Source organism: Alligator sinensis, unplaced genomic scaffold, assembly GCF_000455745.1.
Source record: "Alligator sinensis unplaced genomic scaffold, ASM45574v1 scaffold550_1, whole genome shotgun sequence".
NCBI classification, from domain to species: Eukaryota; Metazoa; Chordata; order Crocodylia; family Alligatoridae; genus Alligator; species Alligator sinensis.
This window is the reverse complement of record NW_005841980.1, coordinates 1,275,072-1,292,220: the sequence shown is the minus strand read 5'-3', so window position 1 is coordinate 1,292,220 and position 17,149 is coordinate 1,275,072. Positions and strand designations below refer to the sequence as shown.

The window sequence follows — 17,149 nt, the reverse complement described above, 5'->3', positions numbered from 1 at the left end:
AAGTACTTAGAGCAGAAAGGGCTCCACCAGCTTCTCTTTGCTTCCCGCTGCCTCAAGTGTGGGCTGGTCTAATGAGCTTGGAGCCAGGCCAACTGCTCACAAAATGCAAGACACAGCCAGGCACCTGCTGTATTTATGGCTTGCCTGTTGAGCTAATTACTTGCCCAGCCTATGAGGCTAGGGGATCTTCTGCGGCGCTTTCTGCTTGAAAACAGCAGGTGGAAGAAATACACCCGCTGAGCCGAAAGCCCGGGTTAGGCGAGCTGGAGCATGGTATCATGAGCAAGAGATGCCTACTGCTCCAGCGAGCGATGGCAAGGATGCTGTGCCCCCACAATACTGGGAGGCAGCTGCGTTTCAAAGCAGTGCCGAAGTATTGCTTTTCCTGGCAGCGGCAAAGGGAAGAGAAGGTATACGCTGACCCTGAAGCTCCCTGCAGTTGCATTCCCCTCATGGCGTCCATCTGGGCTCATCACCTCTGACCGCATGCCGCCAGCGCTGGGCAAGAACCTCCCACTGGGCTGGACCCGGGTGGCTATGCCGTCTCTCGACAAACCATAGAGAAGCAGGGCTTAAGGGACCTCCAGAGCTCATCTAATCCCCCGGAGCAGGATTGGCTCTATCCAAACCATCCTATACAAACCCATTGTCCAACCTCATAGCAAAACTACTGTCAGGGTTGACACCAGACCTCACACCTGACCCTGCCAGGTAAAGCAGGGGGACCATGCAGGCAATGTCCGGCTGATGTAAACTTTAATATACGCTTGAGAGATCCCAGTGCAATGGCAGTGGAGGCTACACAGGAGCTGCCTTAGCTTAGTGAAGCAAAGACCCATGGACATATGCCTGTAGGCATCCTTCATTCCCCAGCCCCAGGGCGTCTGAGCTGGTGGACCAGGTATAAACTGCAGAACCAGGCTACGGGCTTACATCTCCGTGGAAAGCGCTGCTAACTCAGCTCCACGCTGCTCCTTGCATTCACAGGGATGTAGCTGGCATGCTGCTACAAGGAGCTCCCTACCGAGCTGGGTAGATGTCAAGCGATTGCTGCAGCATTACGGGGACCAGGTTAATTAGCCTCAAGCCAGCTGGGTTATGCTACACAAGCCAGTCATGCCTTTGGCTGCAGTACAGACATCCCGGTGTGCAGTCCCTTGCTGCCCATCGCCTTCTCCACCATGACTGCTACCCACCCCTCAGGGATAGAAAGAGGCTCCTTCAGCTCGTGTAAGAAGCTGAGCCGGCACATAACAGGCATGTAACCTGCATGACTTATAAACCTCCATGGTGCAAGCGCGAGGTGCAAATCCATATCTACACACATGTATGCACCTTGTAGATATGACTGTGCAGACCTGTCTGGGGACAAGCACACAAAGGGGTGAGTCCTTGGGCTGTCCCGACACCCTCTGCTCTTGCTGTGACTTGCACTGGGGCTGGGGTCACAGAGATGTGATGCACGTGGGGATAAGGAGGAAAGCAGGCATGCAATACAGCACATCCTGGCATCGGTACTCTTCTGTCTGCGTGGCTTCTTCCCACCATGCTCAGCCCCCGAGTGACCTCTAGCGGGGACAGGGCAGCACTGTAGGGAGACCAGGAGGACCAAGGGCTCGTCCAAAGACCCCCCCAGGACCTCCCATGCGTCTGCAAAGGGTCCCATAGACTCAGGCTTGCTTCCACTATGCCACAGGAACCAAGCCAAGCCCACTGCAGGTTCAAAGTGCGCCACACATACACACACACAGCTTTTTATTTCATCGATACGAGGGAAAGTTTGACTCCAGAGAAGATAAGCAGTAAAAACCCCAAGGGCTGCCCTGTAAGCGCGGGTCAACCTCCACCAGAAGCAGAGCAGAGCAGCTCGGGTGGCCAACGTCCACGGGTCTCCCCCAGGTCACTGCAGCTGCTTCTGGAGAACCCCCCCCCACCACCACCACAGCTCAGGCTCGTGGCCTGGGAGAGACAGGACCACAAGTGCCCTGGGGGAAAGGGGAACAAAGTACAGCAGGGCAAATGCCCTTGCCTGGCAAACCCAGGGAAGGCACCTGGTGCCAAACAACCCCAGTCCTCATGGGGCTTTGGATTAGTTTGGTGAGCAGCTCACACTCCCCACCGGGCAAATAAAGGCACTTCCCAAAATTCAATGAAGAGAAACCTGTGCATTGTGCCATCTGCTCCCTGCTGATTCCCTTTCCCTGGAGCAGCCAAGCACTTCCAATAATGCACGGAGAGGCCTCTCTGCACCGAGACACTTGGGATGTCCGAGTCCCATCCACACCCCAGGGTTTCCTGCCTAGGATGGACAGGCACAACCCCTCACTCCAAACCCTCCTGGCAGGCAAGACCTCCTGTGGGGATCACACAGGGCCTAGGAGCAAAGCAAGAGGGGGGAAGGACTCTCAAAGACATGTCAGAGGGTAAAGGGAAGCAGAGCTGAGACGCATCCTTCTCCTGCTCCATCGTTAGCTTCAGAGGAGCCGTGCGCCTCCACTCCCACCTGAGATTATCACCCGAGCAAGGCACTTTGTGGGGGAGCCTGGTCTGGTTGCACGGGACTTGAATAAGAGCTCAAATTAAACCCAAACCCACTGAACGAGGATCCGAGTTGGGAGGCAACGCCACCAACTCCACCAAACCTACACTACAAAGGACACAGCAGGCTTCATGCCTTCTGCGTTCCCCGCTGAATTAAAAAACAAGAGGATGCCCAACACAGGAGAAGGTTGCACATTAGGATCACAGGTCCAGCTCCAGATCCTCCAACCCCCTCTGATTTCCAGGCACTTTTATCTTCCAAGCTCGTGACCTGAGCCCAACCCAATGGGTTTCAATCCCAGCTTCAAAAAGTTGGACTTTAGTGCAAATGGCAGCTGATTGCAGCACCAGGTGGCAGAAAAAGCTTATGAGAGGTGGTAATCTCATGAGATTTTTCACTATTTTGGAGCAGAAATCCTACATCATCAATTTTCAGGCCAAAACCCTCTGAGAGTTTGATGCCTCTGTACCTAAACTTTAGGGATTGGCTCCAGACTCCAAATCCCACATGGCTAGTCCTAGCAAAGCCTCCCACCTGTATTGTTTCATAGCATCTTTCATGCAACAAGCCTGCATGGCCAGACTCCAGACTGCTAAGGCCTACTATCTCTGCAGCATCATGTCACAGACATGGCAAAGACATGGGAGCAGAAGCTTCCAGCCAGTTCAAAATCCCAACAGAAGTGGAGAAGTGAGTGAAGCTGCAAAGAGAGAAGTTTCTGAACCGGCTGTTTTAAAATACCGACTTCTCGGCACTGTTTGCCCAGAAGACTACATTAGAGGATCTTGAACCCAACATAAGTTAATTCAATTAAGTTCCCTTCTCTTTTAAGCTTTAAAGACTATCAGGTTAAACCAATGGCTGGTGGTTCTCCTTCTAGGGACCCAGAGAAATCAGTATGATCGCCCCCAAGCCCTTTCCATCCCCTCCATGTCCTTATAAAGCTACCCATGTGCTTATAAAGGAGAAGCCCAAATCCACGACATGCATGTTGGTCTTGCCCTCCAGACTGATTTCTCCAGGGTGCCAAAGCAGCTTTTGGCATGTGCTTTTCAACACCTAGGTGCGAGTCCATTTCCCCACCATCAGGCTCTACCTATGCCTTCCTAACTCACCTAAGCAGCTGATGAAGGCTCCCTATAGCATCACTCGTAGATGCAAGACTCTAGCAACCATTGCACATGCCTTCCAGCTTGGGATGGCTGGAGAGACCCCTGCACAGCTCATTGCTGAGCTCATGATACAATCAAAGAATAAAGCCCCGGAGAAGAAATGCAGAAATGAAAGGGGTGAGCTGGAAAAGTCCCAGGCAGTGCCTTGTGGTCTATACTCCTCCTCCTGGGTTGAGGTCTGAGTGTCGGCGACCAAAATCACGGCTTTCCAGGAGGGCAGTGAGGATGTGCTTCAGCTGCGAGAGACGGGACTTCAAGGAGGTGGTGGAGAAGAGCCTGAGTTGGTAGGATGGGTCAAAGGGCAAGATGGAAATAAGCCACCAACACCAAGCTGGTCCATCTGCAGAGGCCTGGGGTGGGGGAAGAGAAAGAGGGAGGGAAAACTATGGTACAACAGTGGTTTGAGCAAGAGTCCAGGCAACAGTGCCTGTGACCTGGTTGAGAGGCCTTGCAAGGAGCATGCAGAAGTGCTGGGCAGAATCACATCGGCAATGCCACCTCTAGCCAGGGTGCTCATTTGATGCCTTAGTTTCCTCATTAAGGATCACGAATGCTGGGCAGAGGAATTCAGGTCCCAGCCACTTTGCACAACAACCCTGGGGTGCACTTATTGCCAGGGAAGTGACCACGTCGAGGGGGCATTTTCTTACTCAAAATAACCTGCCCAAGGGCCGTGTTCCTGGCGCATGGCACAAGCCCCGTGATGCTTCCTCCTGCCTCTGGAAAGAGCATCTGTGTATCAAAGAGGCTGCTGAGTTAGGATCCTCAAAGAGTCTCACTGACTCAGCCAGAAGTTGGGGATCTGACTACCTTAGCAAGGAGACAGAGCCACAGAGGGGACCAATGGCTGCAAGCAGAAGCCAGCAACCTTCAAAATAAGTTGCACGGTTCATTAACACCCAGGGTAGTTAAACCCCAGGAGCAGTTTCTAAAGGAAGGGTTAAATTCACCATCACCTGGAGCCTTTAAAGCACTACTAGAGGTCTCCCTAGATTTATGCCGTCTTCAACCACAGGCCACTGGGCTCCTACTGGGACTCTCTGGATGAAATACATAAGCTCAGGCTGGATGATCTGAGTGGTCCTTCATGACCTTTGCTCCTGTGCTAAGGGGCATTCCCTCCTGTACCCCTCGAGAGCCACCCTGGTTACCTGGGCATCCTCTTCCTTCTCGGGCAGGGCTCCACGCTGCATCACAGTCTGCCTGAAGGCAGCATCCGCCTGCTCGCAAAACCTCTGCGCCAGCTGGTAAGTGGCTTCCTGCAGATGCTGCAGCTCCACCAGCTCTTCCCCTTCCACCTGAAGGGATGGGAGGAAGATGGCACATGGGAGCAGGGGTCACGATAAGAGGCAGGTAGCTACTTCCACCCTCTGAACCCCAGGCATCCCATTCAGTGACTCCGTGAAAGGTCCCACCGCACTCAGACTAGCTCAGCCTGCAATGCAGTGAGGAGCTGAGCTGTGAGCTAATGTGAGCTGCCTCCGTGATGGAGATGGGCTGTAGTCATTTGATCACACGGCACGAGGAGGCAGCCCACCCCTGGAAACACCAGCCTCTTGCAAACAGGAAAGAAGAGCTGATCTAGCAGCGATGGGCACTCAGGAGGTGGATGGATGGAGGGAATGAATATACTGACCCCCTAGAAACATGCCCACCAAGCATGGAAGTCCCTGCTCTGAGTGGTGACTATTGCCCCTTGCATGCAGCTCAATGGCAGCCCTCAACGCGCGGCTCCCACCTTCTCATCCTCCAGGTACTCGATATCGGCAGTGTTGTAGCCATCCCGGTGTCCACGTCTCAGCACCCGGAAGCGCCGCTGCCCCACGGTGCTCACGAGGGATCGCCCGTCAGCCAAAAATTCAACCCGCTGGATCTCTAGCATGCAGCCATAGTCGGCGAACCTGGGGCAGAAGGAAAGCATAGAAAGGAATGAGCTTAGGTGCTAGGACAACATGAAAGTTGCTTTCCTTTCCCCGTGGACAAAGGTCTGGGGAATCAGCTGGGTGGAAGACCCAAGGGCAGAGGTCTGTAATGCCAGATGCATCTGAATGCAAGTGGGATATAAGCTCCCTCCCCACAACTGCATGCACACCATGTATTTAGGTTGGATATTAGGAAAAACTTTCTCCCTAGGAAGGTGGTGAAGCACCCAGAGAGGTGGTAGACTCTCCATCCTTGGAGGTTTTTAAGACCCAGGTAGACAAAGCCTTGGCTGGGATGATGTAGTTGGGGTTGATCCTGCTTGGAGCAGGGGGTTGGACTAGATGTAACCTCCTGATGTCCCTCCCAACCCTCATTGTCTGTGATTTCTATGTTAGCACCATAAGCACCGAGCTACATGGCTTCTACCATTGCTAGTGGCCCTTCAGAGGCACCACCACGTAGCAGACGGACACAGAAGACAAAGCCACTGGGATCAGCCCAGAGCAAAAGAGGGGATAGTTGGTCTGCAAGGGTGAAGGGCAGCAGGAGGACAAGACACACAGAGACAAACACAGCGGTCACCATCCTCCAGCCCCGTGGCCCACCTCTTCCCAGGCTCATGTATGCACATGCCAAACATCTTCGTGCCAGTCTCCTGGCATCTCCGGATCATGAGGCGGTAGCGGGGCTCGAAGATATGCAGGGGGCACAGGATGCCCGGGAAGGCCATTGTGCACACAAAGATGGGGACGTTCTTGGTCAGGCTGCGGAGGACACATAAAGGGACAGGAGTCATCAGGAACCGCTTGAAAGACTCAGTGGCTATCGCCCTCCATGGGGGCATGAAGCTTAGGGAAAAAGGGGACAGAGTCTCCCCGCATCTGGCTCTCGGAGTCAGCTTGAGTCCTTGCCAGGCTCCCAAACCATCTCCGTAATGTCTAGGGTTGGCAAGCTGGTCAATACTCTCAACTGACCGGTCAACTGACTGCAGATTTTTTGACTGGTCAAAGACACTAGCAATTGTACGAAAAAAATATCTTTTTTTGCATTTTTGTTGAGCGAGATGATTTTTTTATGGTTCTTTGACACATTTCTTAATGGAAAATTATTTTTTCTGTGTATTATTTGGACCTATTGGAAATTTCTGGCCTGTCAATTGACCGAACTTCATTTGACCGGTTAAATACCCAATGCTACTAATGTGTTAACAGGCCAAAGAAATGATACTGGCCCAGCAGTATATTAAATGATCCCTTCAGATTATCACAGGTCCGGGGAAGCAGCCCCTGCTGATGTGCTAGGGAGGGTCCGGCGGGGCAGACCCATGGTTTTCAGCGATTCTCTCTGCCCCTTTGAAGAGACTGCAACACCCTGTCCTCCCGGCTGTACATACACACGTGCACACTCGCGCACAACTGGAAGATGTTCTCTGCTTACTTGGAGAGCTCGGCCATCTCGGCTTGGTGCATCCGCTTCCTCTCTGCCAGCTGCGAGGGGAAAGTGGTCGATATGATCTCCTCCAGCAGCACGGTCGGGTTGTACTTCCCAACCTTCAGGTACTGGGAGGAATGAAACACAGAAATGGAGCAAGAGAGGAATACGAGGGGAAAGCCAAGGGTCCTCCAGGTGCTGGGAATATGCCCGGTTGCTCTTGGGGCCATGTCAGATCGACAGGTACCAACCCAGAAACCTCCTTCCCTGCAGACATAAGGCCTCTCCTTGCTGAGCAGTGGGGGCTGCAGTATACTCAGGTGTTATAATCTCCGAGGGCTCCCAGGAGGTGATAGCAAATGGGATTTGCCAGTCCAGGGGTCCAGTGTTGCATCCCCGAGAGCACCCGCCTTCTGCACCTGCCCCTGGAAGTGCCCGAGGCTTGCTCTTACCTCGCTCAGGCTCTGCTTGCAGAGTGGGCAGCTGGGCCTGTGGTCCAGACACCGCTCCAAGCACTCCTTGCAGAAGGTGTGGCCGCACGGCGTGGTCACTGGCTCCAAGAACAGCCTGCAGAATGACCGGCACAAGAAGGAATCAGACCGGGAGAGGTCTATGGTTAGGGTTAGGGTTAGGGTCTGTTCCATTTAGGGGTCAGACACTTCCTCGTCTCTCTGTGCAGCTGTTTTTTAAGGCAGCGATTTGCAGCCAGGGTGCCGTGAGATCCCTTCAGGGCTATCATGGGGCGGCATGCAACATGGGATTCACAAGATGCATGCGCGCAGAAGTCACTGGAGTGCACTCAGGATTCATAGGACAAACGCAGAGATTTCAAATAGGAATCCATGGTGTTAAAAGCATTCTGCCCTGCCGTGGCCTTGCTGAGCTCTTTGCAATAAATGAAATTGCTCTATTATCTTTCAGCAGATAGAAATGGAGTGAAAACTAAGAGCTGGCATTGTCAAGGGGGTGCTTTGAGCCTAACAAGGGGTGCCTTGACCCTAAAAAGGTTGAGCACTATTGCTTTAAGGAAATGAAGGGACCTTCCCCGGTCACTGGAAGGCCCCATTTAAAGGCTGTCTAGCACCAGATCTTATTATAGGCCACGTTTCCTCAGTCCGAGTGACATTTTGCCCGGCGGCTCTCCTTAGCTGAGGTCAACTTGGCCGGGCTTTGTTTACTGGTATTGCTAATTATTGCACTACTTTGCAACTGGCTTTTGAACAGCTTTAAAGTCAAACTGTCTGCTCTTCTGCATTTAGTGACAAATCCTGTCTGAACTGCTATGTTGGCCGAGGACTTAATGAGAAGTATAAATCCCCCAGTCGGCCACCTGGGCTCTAGCGGAGGTTGTATAAGCCCTGGGAAACTGGCTCCCGGTGCAGGCCCTGCCACAGTCGTGAAGGGTCAGTCTCACCATGGCCTCAGGAGGGCCCTGCCCCTTGTGCCTGGCCGGGCAGGACATCCTCTGCACCTGCCCAGGTCACCGCTGTGGAGCGAAAGGGGCTTTTTTCCACCAGCACCACCCAAAACCCCCAGATGTGAATGAAAGATCGGGACAAGCCAAGTTCGTCCCCAGTGGGTTTGATCCATCCTCCCAAGAGCCCCTGTGATGACAGCAACCAGGAGCTGACCGTAGGCAGAGGGAGCACTCCAGGTCAGACAGGCTCAGCAGGTCCCCAAGAGCTGGCTGACGAGGGCGGCTGGATTTTGCAGATGCTTCCTCCATGGCTTCTAGCGGTCAAAGAGCAGAGAGAAGAGTAATGCACTCAAAGACGCATGCTGGGGCTTTCATGGGGTTTGTGGCCGGCGGGGACCGCGATGATCACCCCATCTGGTTCCCAGCACAGCACGGACCATGGGCTTCCACCCCAGTTCTTGCAAAGCTGTGTTGGTCTCCGGGCTGGGACAGGGGTGCTAATCCTACCACTTACCTACTGGGCACTGCTCCTGCCTCGATGATGAAGGCTTCATGTCGGGCATTGCCCCCAGCCCCCAGGCAGCCAGGTGGGGAAGCAGAGGCTCCACCTGCCCGTGTTCCCTCTTCTCACCCTCTGCCTCTTGCTCCACTTCCTACAGCAGAAGGGTTGAACCTCATTTCGCAGCCAACCAACAACCTCTCCGAGGCATGTTGGGAATCCCCCAAGACTTGCAACACGGGACAAAGTATTACCCAAACCGTGCATCTGCTATTCCCCAGGAGGATAGCTGGTGCTGCGGTTAAAGCATGGGGACCTTGCACTCCCATTTCCAACCATGATCTGGGTGGCTTTGACCCTATAATCTGCCATCGTCTTGCACCTCCAAACCAAAGGGCGTCTGAAGCGGTGCCGAGCACCAAGGGGAAAGAGGAGTTTGCACAATGAGGAATCTCTCCGCTCCCAAAATGCTTTTTATAGGCCATTTTGTTATTTTTCAGCTCAGTTCCCTTGCTATCTGTGACCTCTGCTGACAGCAGTCTCCCTTCCCTTCTCTTCCCAACCCCCAGGTGGGTGACACAGGGGGAGCTTGTGACCACACGCTTCTGTCCTCGCCAACACACGCACCTCCAGGTCTTGCTCTGCTCCGCCACTCACCCCGTGCTTTACGTCTTCTCCACCACGAGACAACCTGAACAAAGAGCCAGGCACTTCCTTCCCTGAGCTGGAGACTTTCAAGCCTTGGGTATCCTCCTCTGGTGATGCCAAGATAGCCGCCGGAGCAGGGGGATCCTCCTTTGTGGCGATCTGCAAGCAGAGGGCATTGGGCGTCTACAACAGGAAAACTGTAAGGGGGTGGATTTGACTTTCAGCTCAGGTGAGGCAGAGCCGGCAAGCCCAGAACGCCACCTCGCCTCTGGGAGAGGCCATGTCCTCATCCATCCAAACCTTACCTATTTTAAAAGCCAAATAAAGCCAAGATCCAGCCAGAGTGAATGGCCATAAGGGCAAGGAAAAGAAGCTCCATGCCAGTTTTGCTCCCTGCAAGCTTCATTCTGCCGCCGGGCACAATTATGGTTTCCTGCTGCTCTGCCCTCCCTGTTTCACTCACCATTGCACAAAGGCCCTTGCAGGGCACTGAGACCAGAAGGGGATAATGAATCATGTCTTGGTGCATGGGGACTTCTGTCCTCTGCCAACAGAAATGACACACGACATGATGATACAGCAGTGGAGAGGAGAGGAGAGGAGAGGAGCAGAGCATCTCATGGGTTTGTTGTGCTAAGTCCAAGGCATTTAAATGCTCATGCTGGAGTCCTACCACTAAGGAAACCTGCCTGCTTAGACATCAGGTCTCTATGGATGCCCAGGGACATGATCCAGCTCACTCCACGCCATGTGCAAGCTGGGGTTCAGGGTAAGGCAATGCTGGACCTCGAGCAGGGCTTCTGCCTTGTTCAGGAGCACCTTCCCCTTCCAGAAAAAAAGCACTGTGGATCTACAAAGCACCCGGTGAAGTCCAGAAGTGAGCTGTGCTACCGGCCCACTAGCGTTAGTCACCCGCTGGTCTTGGCCAGCCATGGGCATGGTCTGTGACCCTGGAAGTTGTGTCCTCCTGGCATGGAAAGGTGCTTTCCTGGAGACACAAGAAATATACGTCCCTGCGGCATGGCCAGAACATGCAACGTGACCTTTGTCAGCGCCCCGGCCTCCAATGACCACCACGAGTTGAGCCAGGACATCTATACACATCACCGAGAGCTGCCTGTGCCTGAAAACAGCTTTGGGAAGGTCTCTCCAAGGGCACACGCATTCATTTCACTGAACTGAGTTAAGACTACCTCTGCCAGTGGTGGGGACAGGCACGTCTGCTAAAATGCCAAAAACTGCCTTTCCAGCATAAGCGCTGGTCACCTGCCTCGTGGGGCATTTTCCAGGTTGGATGAATTAGGCCACAGCCCTAGAGACAGAAAAGGCAAGAGGTCACCTAGTCTGTGCTTCTGTCGAGCAGTATGGGGTGTTTAGATGCTCTTTTACCACGCGGACTGAATGGGCATAGTGGTAAGTGGCTGGTCCTGTATAGGATAACAACCTACCAGTGCTGCCAGCTGATAACTACTCTCCTAACCCACGTGCTGCCGAAGCCTTGGTCAGAAGTGCTGTCAGAGTCAACGTCCAACCCTTCGGACACCGGCACTGACAAATGAAAAAGCAGCAAAGATCATCCAAAGTCTCTACTCCTCCTGCTAAAAGGCTGCTTCCCAAAGGAGCCCTTCACCCACAGCCAGTTGTCTCCTTCCCCCTCTGCCCAGCTATTCTGCCCACCAGTCCAGCCAGCACCGCCCTGCCTTTACTAACTCGGTTACATCTAAGCAATGAGTTTGCTTGAATAAAGATCGTCTTTGACAGGATGCCAGACAGCTCCTGGAGGGCTTTATTATTTTATTTTTTTTTTTTTTTTAAACCAGTAGGGTGATCTAGGCAGGCTGAGCTTAATGAGAATTGACAGATGGACTGATTAGCGTAATGGGGTGTTGACATTCTGTATCTGCAACTTAACGCTTCATTGATGAATCTGGTTACTGTGCTTCTGGACACGATGCATTCAGTGAATGGGCAGAGAAACGCAGAGTGTACGTGAGTTTGGGATGACAAATGAACCCTGATCCCAGCCCAGCAACCGGCTACGTCGGGGCGGTTGGAAAGGGTGCAAAGGTTAGAGCAGCTGCACGGTAAACAAATGCTCCTCTTTGGTCTCTGGATCCAAACCGCCTGCCGCCTCCGGCATCCTCTGCCTTTGCCAGACATCAGGCAGGGCTGCAGCTGAAGGTGGCCAGGCACGCCTTCCAAAGCGGGTGCCAAGGGAGGGAAAAAGAGAGCAATTCTCGTGCGCTGCCAAGATTGGGATCTGAGCAGAGCCCAGCTGGGTTCAGGTAAGACAGTCAAAATCTCGTTCAGTCCCAGCAGCTCCAGACTGGTGTAACTGAAAAGCCCTGCCGTCCGGCCGTGTAATTCTGTACTGCTTCTCCTAAAGCCAAGTGATGCTCGGTGCAGGATTGAAGGGACTGCGGGAAGGGGAAAGCTGCCTTTGTGCCCCAGGCCCAGCATAAATTAGAGCAGCCTCAGGGCTGCTCAAACTTGCACCTGGCTTGGGCACAGACAGCGACAGACCTCCCTGGTTGCTGAGAAGAGGCAGGGGGAAACAGTCATGTTTGGCCTTTAGATTTTAGCCCAAGTGCAATGCTGCCCCTCACCCCCATCACAGGCCAGGTGCTGAAAAAGATCCAAGAAGAAACTCTTTCAGCTTGGCTCCAGGTGCAGAGGAGCCTGCATCATACGCAGAAGCTGGCCCCACAAACCTGCACTAAGTCTCCTTCCGTGACGTTCCTGGCCAGGTGCCGGGGAGGAGAGGCAGCCATGCCTGCAGCTCCTTGCATGCTGAGAGAGCTCGCCCAGCACCTGCCCTGTTGTACCTGGCCTTTAGGCATGAGTAAGAGGAGAGCCATCTGCTTCCAGCACAAGCTCAGGAGATCCCATCACAGAGGAAATAAATGCCTTTGGTTGACTGCAGGCAAAAAGAGACACCAGTCTTTGCAACAGTGCCTGCATTCAAAGGGATGAACTCCCTGCCAAATACCCCTTGGCAAGTACCATCTGACCCTGAAGAAGGACCTCCCCAAGGCCAGGAAGGGCTCCACGCTATTAGCACTTGTCATCACGTACTAAATAATTCATCTTGGTTGGTCACATCTTGGCCTGACAAGCTGTACCACTCGTGGCCAGACTCTCTCTCACATTGCAACACACAATATAAACTGGCACCGTGGTGAAGTGCTGGATCCCACCCCTCCTTGTCCTCAGTGAAAAGATCACCTTAATAGGTGTCAGATCAAGCCCTGGAGCTCATGCATGGTTGCACTCTTCATAAAGTCTGCAAATAGTGCCCAAAAGACAAAGCATCCTGGAGGTTGGGGCGGGGGGAGAAGAGCGTCTAAAACTGCCACGTGGAAGTCTGAGAAGGTTTCAGGTTCTTGGACCTGAATCCCAGGGTTTGCCAAGAATCTGCTCCAGTTCAGTCCTCGAGTGCTTCATATTACTAACAGCTCAACCTGCACTCCTAAGTATTTAAAGGAACAATCTTGCACGTACTCGTCTCCCATGGACAACCCCAGGCATCTCCATGAGGGCTGGGGAGGAAGATTTATGGCATCCAGATGCTCCGTGCAAGACACCGAGATGCCAAGCACGGCCCAAAAGGAGAAGCAGGACGGGACGGTGTCCCTGACCCCTTGTTGGAGCTCTGATGCTCCCATGAATGACACTGTCCCCTTCCCCACCTTAGCAGCCCCACAGTTCACACTCAGTTCACACTCACGCCCCTGAATAACCCACTTGCCCCCAGCTAACTCACCCCACACTCCTGCGGCTTGCTCCTGCAGATCACCTCCAAATCTTCCAGGGCTTCTGGACACTGCTGCAGAGCCACAGATGCCTCTAGCTGTCCTAGCTGCAAGGACACATCGTCTGGAGCTGTAGGGAGATACCCACGGTCCTGTTATTATGAGGTCTGTAGTGAATTCCCCCATCCAGCCTTGCATTACACATGTGCAAAGTTAACGGTACTACCCTGCGCAAGTCTGGCAGGGATGTGTGTGTGTCATGAGTACCTGGCAATGATCTGGCACTGAATGGGAGGTTTGCATATCACATTCATGGGAAAAGGTCGCTTTTCCTGCTGCGCCCCAGCAGGATAACACAGGACTGCAAATGCAACTGCTTTCAATCCGTATGCCATGCAAAAGCCCCAGAAGTTGCACTATTTTGCAGCTGGCTTTTGAACAGCTTTAAACTCGATTTGTCGCTAAATGCAGAAGAGCAGACAGTTTCTGTCTGAATGAGCATAGCCATGCATGCGGCCTTTAAAGTTCACTTGAAGGTTCAAATTCTAGGCAGCAGGGAGGTAAGATGCTACGCTGTAAATGCACGTGTTAAACATCTCCCTGACAGATTGCTAAGAAAGGGGAACTAAGAGGCGCTCTGCAGCCCAAGCAGAAAAGCCTGGGGCTGAAATTGGGCAATGCACTAGAAATGGTTTCTAAGCCTGATGTTAACTCGAGTGCAGAGTGGAGTAGCCTGCGAAGCGGCTCAGAGAAGTGCACCCTGTTGTCTTCAGCAGCGCACTGGGCGTGCAGCAGGTCTGCGTTGGCGGGGGACATGCTCCCCTCTGCCCCTGCGCCTGGGTCCTGGCTTGCAGCCTCTGTTGCAGTCCCAGACCTGGCTATTGATGCAACTCTGCCCATGATCTGTAGTCCAGGCTGGCAGCCAGCTGAGGCCAATGTGGACAATGGGACTGACCTATTCCTGTCACCCTGCCCAAACCCGCTTTGGTCTGCTTAGCCACCTGCTGTGTCTTCTTACAGGCCTAAAAATGAATGTGCAGCCTTTCTTTTATTCATCTGTGCCCTGCCTGACACAATAGCACTCTGTTCCTTGACCAGAGCTTCTAGGCGCTATTACAACATCATAATAGCTGCAGCTGCTTGCACAACTGCTTGAGCCAAGTCGAACAAAGCTTGCACGACTGCTTTCCTTGAGCAGCCTCAAACCAAGCTGTGCAGGGTCTGTCTGGTAGGGGACATAGGTGCAGACACCCAAAACTCACTTCTGCTTTTGGCCTGAGCCAGGGGCTGTGCTCAAAAAGCCAGACAGGAAAGATTGGGGGGACAAGACTATGTTGCATCTCTCCCTTGGGCCTTATAAACTGCAAGTAAACTGGGTTCTGGTGTTTGCCAGCAGCCCTGGTGACAAAATCTAGAGAGTTATTTTGTACCTGTACAGACGCATACACATGTGATGACTATGCGGAAAATAGGATACACTCGTCTCACTTCCTTTCCAAGTTCAAGATATAGCTAGACACCCTTTTTTTGCTATGTCCCTTTACACCTAACTGTATTTTTATCTTGATCATCCCTCCAAGGTAAGGGCACGTGGTGATGCTCACTGACACCGTGTTCATTAGCTGATGGGCCAGTTCACAAAGCGCGGCCTTAAGGCAGCTGCACAGTTGCTGTGGGCTTGCCCTGGACACGCAGCGCTCCAGCCGCTCTCACGGACAGTGCCATCGCAGGACTATAGGGCAGGAGAGTTGCCGAGTCCAGCCCCTGCAGCTGCAGGGGACCACCTTGCAGAATCCTACTGATGAACTTTCCACGCTGCATCTTAACACCAGGAGCTGCAGTCCCTCCGGCAACATGTTACCTCCCACATCAAAAAACATCTTGAGCCTGCTCCAGCAGGCAAACTTCCCATGGGAGACAGCCCTGAAAAAGGGTGGTGCATTCAGCCTCTGCTGTGACGTTCTCGGGGAGTGGCTTCCCACAACCGGAGAGTCTTTGCCAAGGCTGCAGTCTTCCAAGATGCACAGGTGGCCTAAACAGGTGTGACCATGGGTGTATATACAATTATACAGTCCTGGTCTTACAACACAGAAGAGAAGAACGCCCACGTACTAAGTCAGGCGATAGACCCGTCTTGCCCCATCTCCTGTGTCGCACGGGGGCAGAAAGGGAGAACAAACAGGGCACAACCAGGGTTTTTTTTCCCCCCACTGTTCCTCTGTCCCTTGCAACCTCCTGTAAGGGACAGAGGTCTGGGAAGTTTGGATTCAGAGCCCGTGCTCAATAGCGACGGATGCCCCTTTCCTCCAAGAATGGGTTCAATCCCTTTGTAAACGCTCAGCTTCCAGCGCACCTCGTGGCAGTGAGCTCCACCCTTTAATGACCCCCTGTGCAACAACCCTTCCTTGTGTTTTAAACTGGCTACCTACTCGTTTCATGTTGTGACCCCCCCCCGCCCCTGTTCTCGTAATGCGAGAGAGTCCGTCGTAAACCCCTATTGACATTCTCTTCACCATTTAATAATTTTGCAATCCCTTTTATCTGCCTTCCTCAAACATCTCTCTTCCAAACTGAACAAGCCTGGCCTCTTTAGGTCTCTCGCCACGTGGAAGTCCCTGCACACCACTCGGCATCCTTGTGCCTGTCTCTGCACCTCCTCTAGCTCTTCGACATCCTTTGTGAAGTGCAGGGAGCAGATCCGACAACTTCTCATCTTCTCCCATCTCCAAAACCCTCTTCCTCCGAGTTGGAAGCGTAGCTGGAGGCCTTCGCTTTGTCTCACTACCCATTTAACGTTGGTTCCCCTCCCATCTTCCTACAGCCGTGCAGGCAGGTGGAGAATGGGTCAAATACTGTCTACACTTCCCTGCACAAACGCCTCTTAACTAGCAGAACAACAGCAAACTTGCACCGGTAACTCTTCCCCTGACGTGCTAGCATTTTACAAAGCTATTTGGATGTTAACAGAAGAGCAACGAGCTGCCTCCTCCACAAAGGAAGGAAGCTATTTATACAGAAGTAAATAACTTTCAGCCGTGGGTAAGGCTTGCCAAGAAAATACCTGGAGCCGCATTAAAAGCAAAGGGACGTGAGACTGAACTTCTGGCGTCTAGAGCTGTCCTAGAGGTGAGGAGAAAAGTGCTCCTAAAAGAAGGACCAGCTGTACAGTCAGTCTCATAAAAGTTGTCACCCACAACAATTGTGGCCTCTTGCATTTTTTCCCTGGACCATCACCAAGACTCCTAAAGAGGCTCCCTTTGACCTGGAATCGACCCTTAACATTCATGTCTAATAAAAGCGATGCTCCAGACCCGGGCCACGAGGGAGACTGCAAGGCAGGGGTTTTGCATAGGACGGTGCTTGTCAACCAGGGCGCTGTGGCACCCCGCAACGCCCCGATGTCCTTCCAGGGGTGCCGGGCAATGGCAGGAAGGGAGGTCGAGGTGCAAACCGGGCAACCACCAAGGGCCCCACACTTTAGGGGGGGTCCCCAAATCCTGCAACAAATATCTGATTCACTTACAGCTCATCCAAATTAAGCCTCCCTAATGACTCCCTTGCCTGGGGCCCCATCCACCTCCTGCGCGGAGGGCTTTGCAGCAGCAGCAGAAGGGGCTAGTGCGTCTCCGCGGCGCAAAGGCGATCTTGATGGCTGCGGTCATCCGATTCCTGCCTAGTAAGGTCCCTGACAAGGGAGCGGAAACGATGAGCTGGCGGTTCCCTGCAGAGGCTGCGACCTGGCAAAGAACAACACAACAACAACAA

The 17,149-nt window shown here is 53.1% G+C and overlaps 1 protein-coding gene across 3 annotated transcripts; it reads right to left on the bottom strand.

The window, feature by feature from the left end:
* Positions 1–1,694: 1,694 nt before the first annotated feature.
* On the bottom strand, positions 1,695–17,115 carry LOC102376940 (LON peptidase N-terminal domain and RING finger protein 1-like). 3 transcript variants are annotated; one of them, XM_025200999.1, is made up of 11 exons: positions 16,908–17,115; positions 13,396–13,514; positions 9,612–9,791; positions 9,000–9,138; positions 8,700–8,799; positions 7,521–7,635; positions 7,075–7,196; positions 6,243–6,401; positions 5,453–5,615; positions 4,866–5,012; positions 1,695–4,064 (listed from the first exon to the last, which is right to left on the bottom strand). In XM_025200999.1, exons 1-11 carry the CDS (start codon positions 16,912–16,914, stop codon positions 3,867–3,869), a joined length of 1,449 nt encoding a protein of 482 aa, XP_025056784.1. In that variant the 5' UTR covers positions 16,915–17,115; the 3' UTR covers positions 1,695–3,866. The 3 variants fall into 3 exon arrangements, with proteins under 3 accessions (XP_025056784.1, XP_014374235.2, XP_025056785.1); XM_014518749.2 differs by having other exon boundaries at positions 1,696–4,064; positions 9,642–9,791; positions 16,908–17,113; XM_025201000.1 differs by lacking the exon at positions 16,908–17,115 and adding an exon at positions 11,081–11,180 and having other exon boundaries at positions 1,696–4,064; positions 9,642–9,791; positions 13,396–13,594.
* Positions 17,116–17,149: the final 34 nt, after the last annotated feature.